We start from the raw sequence: 11365 nt of genomic DNA, 5'->3' as shown, positions 1-11365 counted from the left end.
CCTCGGAGTTATTGTTGATGAGAAACTTAACTGGAGAAACCACATTCAAGCCATTCACAGTAAAATCAATAAACAGTGCGGTATCATGTATCACACTCGACAGTCACTCACTCTCACAGCAATGGAAGAAATCTATCATGATCTTGTTACCAACACCTGATACACTGTCACACTATGGGGGGCCTCTGGCTCTTCAAAAACACAATCTCTGGTTACTGCACAAAAGAGAGTTGTAAGGACAATGACATACTTGAAAAAAACAGATCACACAAACGAAAAATTTGCTATATTGAAATTTTTAAAATTCGAGGATATTAACACTTACTGCTGTGCCCTCTTTGTTTACAAATCTATCAATCACTTGCTTGACAATAATTACTTCCAGTTCCGGAATAATCAGAGATACAACTTAAGGCACCCAGAGCTACTAAGACCACCCCCGTGTGCTCCTCTCAGTCCCAGACCTCCATAAAATATCATGGTGTGAAGGTGTGGAACAACTTACCCCCACACATCCGAGCAAAGACTACGCTTCCTTCCTTTAAATCATCTCTAAAAAAATATCTATTGTCGAAGTATTAATATTTCTTGTAACACTTACTATATTTACAGTATCTGCTTTTACTGTACCACCAAATCCGTTTTATCGGAAATTACCATGTAAATAAATAAGTAATTACCATTGCAATAAGCATAATTGCCAACTAGACATAATCCTGAAAGCTCTGTCCTCTTGTTCAACCTTATCACTGTACAGCCCAGATTGTACTGCTCCCCAATATACTTATGTTTTTAAATTCCACTCTAATATATATATATATATATATATATATATATATATATATATATATATATATATATATATATATATATATATATATATATATATATATATATATATATATATATATAATAAAATAAATAAATATTGAAGTGATAACCGTGGTAACATTATGCGATGTACTTATTACTACCATGCTATTGTACTATTCCAGATGATACTAAATGTTACATAATACTTCCTTAAGATAAATGCATAGTATATATCAGGTGCCTCAAAGAGAGCTCAGGCTCTCAACTGGCTCAGCCATGTTAATATTGTTATTATTATCCACTCTGTATCTGTATTTTTTCTGGCTAAATAATATGTTTCAATCAATCAATCAATCAAACTACAATTTAATCGTCACTGCTTATGAATCAACCACATAACTGTGAACTTACCGTTTTCTGTCGTTCGGGAAGAAATGAAACCTTAGCTCTCGATTATTGCCTCTGTTAGTCCACAACGGTAGATGGCGTTTGGAACCATATTTATATCTACCGCCAGTCCGCCACCCACGGTCGCCACCTACCCAATTTTGAAGGGCAAAATATGTGGAAGGACAGGCGACACACCAGCGATTTTGCTCCATCTCTCGGATAAGCATATAACTAATAGGGATTGAGTTACTCCCGTAAGACTAATATTAGTTCCTTATGATGTTCCTTGGATCACGGTAAGAGTAAAGGTCAGCTGGTCTTCCGAGTGTTACCTTTAGTTATCAAACACAGTTTCCTAACATTACGCAACAATATATGGGTAAATTATATTATCATTTGGATATTTTATTAGAATAATTGAATACCATAAAAATTATTAGTTGAAATCTATTTACTAAATCGTCTTTCTTGTAAATAGAGAAAAACAACTGGATTAACTACCTAATTCCCGAGTGCGGTTTCTTATATCTTTATCGTACAATAGTCATTAATATTCCTTAAAAAAAGTGGGATTTATTTAATTAGCTAAAACATCAAATCTCATATATATATTTTAACATAAAACAACTTTTTCTCGTGCTGTTGTGCGGGAGTGAGTACTTTTACCTTTATCCTCTTCAGCTTACTTGAATCTTTTATTCTTTGTCTTATTGCTTAGCTAATTCCTAAATGATGACACCAATTATTTGCATTAAAACCTATTGAAAGCTAACCTTGAATTTGCTAGAGAAATACATTGGTCAACAATACTACAGTTACAAAATTGTCAAAGTCCATTAACTGTGTGAGACCGTTAGCAGACGACGTGCGGCCTTGTTAACATACAAACCGTGTAATTTCGACATGTTTCAATAGATTCTAAAGACTTATATTCGTATACTAAGGTTGGGAACCACGGAAACTTCTACACATCAGAATGGTAAGTATTTATATGTACTAAGACGCTAACTATAATTCAAGTGTACAGGTCAAGGCCCGTGTACTGGATGTTAGTCCTAGTAACTGTCTTGGAATTCATTACGTTATTTTAAGTTAAGTTTGTTAGATTTAGTTGATGTATTGTAATAGTGGCTCACTCGGGTAAGATTCGGTAGAGGACAATCATGGAACCCTATATTGATTTGTATTCAGGAAGATAAAGCAAAACTAAGAATCCTCAAAGTTTTCGTTGTGGATATTTTACTGTAACCAGCTAAGTTTCTTATGGTTGGTTAGGTCAGGTTCTATTAGGTTTTAGTAAATTTCACTTCTTTTATAATAAGTTTCCGTGCACAACAAAGATGATTAGGTATGTTTACAGCTACAAATTATCGACTTATGGCGAAATAATACCAAATGCCACCAGAGTCAGGCCAAATATAGTTCTTGTGTTGTTCACCGTTAATGGACAATTAGCCAGAGTGCGCTCACGGTAAAATAGCGGGAGGTTACTCTAAACCGAATAAAATCCTAGGTAAGTCATGTAAACTGATATGTGAGCTGTTAGGTTAGGTTTTTATGAACTTTTTGTTTAGCTAAACTTTATTTCCTCCACCATATTTTGGGCTGTTCTTGACAAACTGAAGAATTTTCTTAAATTGAAAAGTTTCTTAACATAGGTCTTGGCACCTGTTACTAAATTTGTTCGCTTTTTAAAGTTTTCTGTAATAGGTAAAGTTTTGTAAGCGATTTAAAAAGCAAAAGAATCTAAAAATATATATTTCTGAAGAAAATAAAGTAGAGTACTTATTGTTATTTTTATTTTCTGCTTTATATCCCTATATACCTGTGGCTGTCTACCTAATCTTTACCATTCATTTTCTCCATCAGGTTCTTACATTGAAATACAGCACCCTTCACCCATCTTTATCTCTAGTATTGTTGTATGAAATTATGAAAACTAAGGAAAACTGTAGCTTGTTATAGTGGGGTTTTGTATGCACTAGGATACCATAGCTCTAATGTTTACATCCAGGAAGTTTCATTTCATCCACAGAAGTGCTTCCAGGGCACTGACTGTTCATGCCATAGCCACAGTAATCTAATCTAGGTTAAGAAGCTAGAGAGGTTAGGTTGCTTCATAATATAACCAATAAATCATATAATGTAGGAGTATTTGTTACTTTCCTTATATGAAACAAAATGTCCTATATGTAAACAGTGGATATGGTGTTGTAACATGCAGATGTAGAACAGTGTTTGGGGAAAAAAATAATGTGTAATAATATTAAAAAATATTTTTCCCCCAAACTCTGGCTTTTTCATGGAGTGTGAAGTCACTTATATTCATTAGAAAAATGTCCTAAAGTTGCTGGTTAATGTGTACGACTGTCTTCCAGTTCACTGTGCAGTATTTACCTTTTTTTCATGAGTTACACTTGAAATATCTAACTTATTCTTCAGACCATTAACCATGAGTAGTGGCCGAAATAAATCCTGACCACTTGTTTTAACTTCAGTGTTGGAGTTCTATCTTAGTGCTAATCATTTACTTCAGGTGAACAATGCACTAATTGTCTATTCTGCAGGCAAAGCACATAGCTCAACTAGTCATTGCTGGTGCTCAAGTGGTGGGTCGGGCGTTTGCCAAAGCTCTGCGGCAAGAAATTGCAGGTAATATTCCTAGTAAAGGTACAGTATTACTTACCTTGAGTGTGCACTTACACCACCTATTTTTGATTACGGTAATGCTGTGTAAAAACATTTTTCTTTCCTCAAGAAAACTGTATGTCAAGTACGGTACAGTACAGTACAGTACTACTGGAATTGTAATTTTTCCACAGTACTGTATTTTGTTTTTTTATAATTTTTCTCCCTGTGTATAATGGACCACATCCAACTTATGCCATTTTGTACAATTCCCGTAATATTTACAAACAAATCTTGGCTAATATTGATGACTTAATCAGCTGATGCATTATTTGTTTTGATGTTTATTTTCTTACTATATTTTCATCAGTGAGTTCTGATATGATAATCATTTCTTTGGAAAATTATTCGTTTGGTAGATAATTAGGCGCCTAGGCACACATTTACTTTGTCTTCTCGGTGGCAATGCGACAGTGATGCGGTGTCCCGGATGTAAACAGCCAATCATATTGACGCTATCCACTCTAAGTCCAGGCGGCTGCTCTCACATCCACAAAATACTAAAATTACACAATATCTTAGTAAGTTTTTTCTGTTTAATATGCCGGGGAACAGAACCCCACAGCTAGGAAGTTAGGTAATGTTAGTTAGGTTGGTGAAGTCTTCCGACAACATTCTGCTGCTTGTTTTTCTTATCTACTAAGGCAAGGTTATGTTTAATTTTGAAATAACTACTTTTTAACTTATTTGCTATAAATGCTAATGTCCACTGTAAAACATAGTGAAATTGCGGCATTTTTAAAATCATTTTCTAAGAAAAATCAGCGGCGGGTCAGTCATCAATAATCACCCAAATCTTACTAGCACCCAACTACTTTCAAGATACCGGTAACATGAACCAATGAAACCTAACCCAACAATGAAACAAAGATGAAAAATATTTTATTTGGGGGTATGATGATTAGATTAGGATAGGGTTTGTTTTATTATCTTATTTCAGTGGTGGGTAGACATTTTGACTGACAATTGGAACATTCGCTGGTAAGCGTTGGTAGGTCTACAATACTTGAAGCACAATGATGGGGTGGCGGATTGATGTGATCCATTGTTGTGGATGGAAATCTTTTGAAAAATAAAGGTACAGAAATTGGAATTCCTGCACTGGATTTGTGGTTGTCTAGAGGTAAGAAAGAAGTTTTTCAATACCTGAACAATATTAGTAAAAAAAAAAACATGTTTTAGGTGCACACCCAAAGGAAGTACAGTATTACCATATCCCTGTTGTTCAACAGGTCTTAAAATATGTAACTGATAAGTTTTAAAAATTTGTGATGTTTAAGTTATTGAGGAACAACGGTAATCCTTCTAAAAACTGATTTACCTCTTAATTTGAAACAACTTGGTGGTTCCTCAAATTTAATTTAAAATTTTCTCTTGACTCATAATACTCCAGATTGGAAAGCCTATTCTGAAAAGAAATCAGTTAATTTTGTTCACTTTGTAAACACACAGGAGCGCAACTAAACACACAATCTGAGTAGATATCTCATGTACAGTATATATAGTCCATCTCCCTTACTGATTAACAAATAATTTACTGTCCTGCCTCATGTATTAAAATTTGAGTGTTTATAAGTACTTTGTAATAATTAATATGATTATTATTTTCCATTCCAGCTAGCCAAGCAGCGGCACAGAGAGCAGGTGGTGGAGCTGCTGGTGCCAAGCACTCGGCAACAAATCAAAAATTGGGGATGAGCTTAGAAGAGGCCAAACAAATACTTAATGTTGAAGAATTGGATTTAGAGAGAATAAAGAAGAATTATGAATATCTTTTCAGTATCAACGACAAAGCTAAAGGAGGATCATTTTATATTCAGAGTAAAGTAAGTAATGTTCTCTCTTAAGCTGCATGCCTGGCATGGCTGTACAACAGTCAATAAAGAGCCATGTACTTCATTTTTCCAGCCGGGCATATTCACAGATAAATAGAGAGCATTTCATTTACAGCGAATACAGAGCAAATGGAGCTTGGGAGGAGGGGTGATATCTTGTGCCTTGAACGAGGGTACTTTCCTGGGCATATGGTGGAACATAATTGTCGCCAAGCTGATTCCCAGGCTGCACCTCTCCGTTATTTAAATTTACGTTTCGGAGGAACATTTGGATAGAGTATATTAGAATAAGCAAGTTTAGAGATAAATCAATTTGATAGTTTGTCAAATTATATTGAGATTCAAGAACTGGTGATCTCATTTGCAGAGGAATACTTGTATTGTATACAGCAGTGGTCCCCAACCTGTAGTTCAGGAACCATATTATGGAACCCACAAGGGTTTGTGAGAAAATTGTGAATTATTTGGGATTCTTTGTAGAGTGAAATTAATGAAAATATGTAATAACTTGATACAACTGTCATGTACAGGACGTATGTATTTACCCCAGACCAGTTAGACATGTAAAAATGCAAATTGTTGATAAACTTAGCATAAGAGAGGTGCCAACTGCCAATGATGTTGAGTGTAAGTGCACTTGATCTATGTCATAAATGGTAAAATGACAAGAGTGATGAATATTCTTAATGTGTGAGTACAGGTATTGGTTGCTGTGCTTCCTTCTCTTGGTATAAATGAAAGTTGACTGAAATTATTTAGACTTAAGAGTAGCATCCTCATACAGAGGCATTAACTCTCTTTTATGTTTGAAGTATTTCAGAATATTTTTATTTGGTCTTGTCAGTGGCTGGCAGATATTACAAGTATAATTTTTTATGGTAGGTTTTAAATTAATATATGCAAAAAACGAAATTGCAATAAACCAATTATATGAGCTCATTCCTTAAGTAAGCAACTGGTTGTAGCTGATTCCTGGCTTTCCTCATAGATGTCCATGGAAGGAACGTGGAAGAGGGTCGGTGCCTTGGCCATCTCACCAGCAGGTTACTCAGGGTTGTGGGCAAGGGCAACAGAGTCTCTTATCCCAGTCTCAACTTACCCTGCTAGACAATTTGCCACATCTCCCCTTACTTGGGATACAGTTTTGTCTGAGGCCAATCGAAAGAGGTGTGTCAGCCGCATGGAGAAGACGATTGCTTCCAGAAATTTTGCTCATGATCCTGAGAAGTTTGCTGCTGTACTTATCCCTATGTGTCATGTAGATGGAGAATTGTCACTTTTGTTAACTGTGAGGTGCAGAACCTTAAACAATCATGGGGGAGAAGTAAGTTTTCCAGGGGGCATGGCTGATGTAGGTGATCCTGACCTCATTACTACTGCTCTAAGGGAATCTGAGGAAGAAATTGGTATCAACCGATCCACTGTTGATATTTGGGGAATGATGCCCCCTCTTCCCAGCAAGTTAGGAGAGACTTCCATAAGAGGAGTTCTAGCTTATGTAGGACATATTGACCCATCTTCCTTAAAATTGTCTGAGGATGAAGTTGAGTCAGTATTTGCAGTCTCTGTCAAAAGCCTTTGTAATTCTCGGAATGCAAAACAAACTCAGTTCCGTTCTAAAAGAATTCCAAAAGGCTATACCTTACCAGTATATATTGGGTCTGAACCACGCATTTGGGGTTTGACAGCTATTTTAATACATATGACCCTTATTTCACTCCTTCCAGGACTTTATAAGCATAAACTTGTACATTTACCACCACTGACAAAGTAAGTACATTCTCAGTAAGATGAAAACTCAGTACTTTATACACAAATGTCAATCTCTTATTTACTTGCTTGCACTGTTTTTAAATTACAGTAACATATCTCTGGTTAGGGGATCAGCCATCCAAGGCATCATCATTCAACCATTGTAAGGTAAATCTATTGGTGGCGAGTCAACAATAGGGAACTATTACATGGGTAGAGTAGCCTTTTGGCTATGCATCTCAGAACGGTTGACATTGTTTTTTGATAATAGTAATATCCCTGATAGCTGGAATATTCATTCCCTAGAAATATTCATTCCAGGAAATTAAAAAAACCTCTCTATTTTGGGCATGCAAATGAATTTCCGAGAGATTGCATCATGTGCTGAGTGTGTGGGCGGGCTAGTTGCATGGAGAATGTAGGTTGTAAGCTCAGAGTTCTTGTATGGTGTGATTGGTTACTACTGTCATGTGACTGTATGGGATACCTATGATTGGCTGATGTATCTCGCAGCTTATCTCAAACTCTAGCATCATGACACGCTTTTGTTCATTGTCTGCTGCCATTTCTACTCTTGTACAAACTTTGTTTGTTTGCTTATTGTTGCTCATGCACATGATCTGCATTGTGCAGTATTATACATTACTGTACCAGGATACAACTGGCAAGGATACTGTTAAAGCAGCATTAAGACGTAAAAACTTATTATTGTACTGTAGTTACGAATGGGTTCCATTCCTGTGGACGTTCTTAAGTTGAAAATGTACGTAAGTCAAAACACATGCAATGTGCTTGCCGTACTTACAGAACAATGTTTAATATCCCATTATATCATAGCCTAAGTCCTTATTTACATCTAAAATCACTTAATTTAAGCGAAAAGAAGATATAGAATGACAAAATACAGTAAATGAACGTAAACAATAAGTCCTCAGGTAAATAAAATACTGTATATTTAAAGTTTAACCTCGTTCGTATCAGCGTTTGTTCATAAGTTGGGGACCCATGTTTACTGTACATTCAGTAAGTGTGAAAGTACTGTGCATACAGTATATAGCAAAGTGAACAGTGTACTGTATGCCTAATGTAGGCTAGTGTGTAGAGGGTGTATGTACAGTATGCAGCACATGTACAATCCCTCCTTCATGGAATATAAGTGACAGTTAGCAACACCTAATACAGTACAGTAGATGGTACACCACAAAGACAAGCCATTCTGTATCATCATATCACCATTTGGCCTGCCTGAATTACAAGCTCAAGCATCTGCATCTGCTGGTGAGTGCAGTATAATGGATACATTAGTATATTTTGTTTATTTGAATACAGCTATGTGGCTGTCTGACTGCACTTAACCCTCCCTAGCAACAGTGCTCCATACCAGATGTATAGTTTAGCTTCAGAAACATTTAGCAGTGCCGAGAAAAGTTCTGTAAAGTGATTTTTTCTCGGGATAAGGATTCGTCTCAATACCCGGAAATCTCTCAAACACTGAAACTTTCTTCACCAATTATTCTGGCAATCAGGGATATTACTACAATATTCAGTGATACCTGTCTACAGTATATATTTTATGTTTGATTAAAGTAATTTAAATAATAGTTTGTTAACTTTGTTGCATTGACTTAGGTAATGCATAGATATCGATACATAATTAGTAAATTAATTGTGCCTAAATTTGATTGGAGTGATCTTACACAGAACTGTTTTCAGATGTTCTTTCAGCAGCCGTACGTCAACTAGACGTATGGATGCTAATCACTTCTCCAAAACCTTCACATAATGTAGTTGCACATTATGGTAAATATTGATGTGTTCTAGGGACAATCATATCAATTAATGCCTCCTCAGAATATCCACCAAAGGATCATTGTTTCATGAGGATGTACAATACATTTACTATACAGTGCATTTACATGAATTTATACTTGTAATTATTTTCAAACTTATTACTGCAGATTGTGCGTGCTAAGGAAAGAATAGACTTAGAAATGGAAAATGTTGCTGAAGAAGTTAAGAAAAAGGAAGATAGACAAGAAACTAACTTGTGAGGTTTGCCCAAACGTTAGACCTATTACTGGGTATTGTATTCCATTTAGTGATAAAAATGCAATGTCATAGCACAAATGGCATTATTTACTTTTACTTTTGTTAACATTCTTGATTCCCCACATCATTCATACACAGAGAAAAAAACTATGGCTTGTGTTGTCAAAAATATGTAAATCCAGTTTAGAATTTTGTTGTAATTTAACATTTTATTTGTTGTTTCGACGATACATACAGTATGATGTTTTCAATTGTGATGACTTGTAAATAAAATTAATTTTGTAGTGTGGAAATGTTTTTTACCAACAACTTTGTTTTATTCTTTCAGTTTTGTCTTTGAATGAATTTAGTTATTGGAATACTGTAAAGGTATTTCAGTGTTAAAAATTAAATATTTTCTTTATTCAAAAAGGACTAATGGTAGCAAAAATAACTGCATCTAATGGTAGCAAAAATAACTGCATCTCATTCCAGTACTTTTTAATTACACACATTGTACTTTGGCAGAAATACTGTGGAGCTCAGCCCCATTAATACTCCTCATATATTGCAGTATCCATACTGTGTGATAGCCTGTTCGGTGTAAACAAACTTTCTTTTATAAATTAAAATTAAAACTAGTAGCTTTACACCATACACTGGTGTTTAATATGTTAAAGTGACTCTTAGTTCAGAGTAATTTTACACATTTGGAAAAAAAATGAACCAATTTAAAAAAAAAAACAGGCCCTCATAAGACATTGAATTCAAATATGATCTCAGGCCACTGTAACACCCTCAGTGGTCATGGGCCACAGTTTCCCATCCATGTACTGAAGTAGGATCATTTTGTAATGTATGCGGTCACACCATACAAAAGCACAACATTTCATCTGTATATGAAGAATTAATTCCATACTGTGAAGCAAAGTAATCAATGTAGAGCTAGCTTTGATATGGTGAAAAGATTATGTACAGTTCTTATTTTATGTTATTTCTGTTTTGTTGCTTTCTAAGCTTTTTTCCTTTTGTGTACACGTTGTCCACCTATCGACAATATTTCTGTACCGTATTAAATTTTCATCCATAAACTATTAGTAATTTTATAACTAAATACAAGCAAATAGTATTCAACGAATAAAATAGTTGAGTATATACACCAACACGTTCAGCACTAAATAAATGATGGCAGAGCTTAGCAGTACAGTACAGTAAACACCCAATATAATGGATTAATTGGGTGGAAGGTTGGTCCGTTAAAGCCGAAAGTCGTTATGACCACTTGGGTCACTTTTCGCCACCAATACTTACCATCACCAACACTCACTTCCACCAACAATCACCATCACCACCAACACTCACCATCATCATTAACACTCCCCATCACCACCAACACTCCCCATCATCACTCACCACCACCACTAACACTCAATACCACCAACATTCACCATCACCACCAACACTAACATACTCACCACCAAAACCCACCATCATCACCACCACTAACACTAACCACCATCACCACTCACCATCACCAACACTAAGGTCCCCCACGCACATGCAATTTTTAGTCAGCCAACAGTTTAATTGCATAAGTGAGAACCATAGAGCCAAATGGGAGCGCTCACACATGCAATTCAATAGTTGGGCGACTGAAAAGTGTGATATGCTACAACTTGTCTGCAAGGGAATAGTTGGCCAACTCGCTTGTGTATGCAGGTTTCAACGTGTGCGAGCACATTGGCAGTGAACTGTCAGCCGATTCTCACCTCATTCCGAAGGCGAAGTCTTCACCGTCTGTACCTCGATAGTGTGTTGGTTTGTTTGAAATGGAATTTAATGCAGATAAGGATTGTATT

The 11365-nt window shown here is 35.8% G+C and overlaps 1 protein-coding gene across 5 annotated transcripts; it reads left to right on the top strand.

Moving 5' to 3' along the window:
- Positions 1-1675: 1675 nt before the first annotated feature.
- Positions 1676-9811, top strand: LOC121854269 (mitochondrial import inner membrane translocase subunit Tim16-like). 5 transcript variants are annotated; one of them, XM_042348812.1, is made up of 5 exons: positions 1827-2182; positions 3771-3855; positions 5509-5717; positions 6715-6893; positions 9437-9811. In XM_042348812.1, exons 1-5 carry the CDS (start codon positions 2180-2182, stop codon positions 9459-9461), a joined length of 501 nt encoding a protein of 166 aa, XP_042204746.1. In that variant the 5' UTR covers positions 1827-2179; the 3' UTR covers positions 9462-9811. The 5 variants fall into 5 exon arrangements, 4 of the variants coding, with proteins under 4 accessions (XP_042204749.1, XP_042204746.1, XP_042204747.1 ...); XM_042348815.1 differs by lacking the exon at positions 3771-3855 and having other exon boundaries at positions 1676-2182; XM_042348813.1 differs by lacking the exon at positions 6715-6893 and having other exon boundaries at positions 1882-2182.
- Positions 9812-11365: the final 1554 nt, after the last annotated feature.

Source organism: Homarus americanus, unplaced genomic scaffold, assembly GCF_018991925.1.
Source record: "Homarus americanus isolate GMGI-L3 unplaced genomic scaffold, GMGI_Hamer_2.0 scaffold54443, whole genome shotgun sequence".
Lineage (NCBI taxonomy): Eukaryota > Metazoa > Arthropoda > Malacostraca > Decapoda > Nephropidae > Homarus > Homarus americanus.
This window is presented reverse-complemented; position numbering and strand designations above follow the sequence as displayed.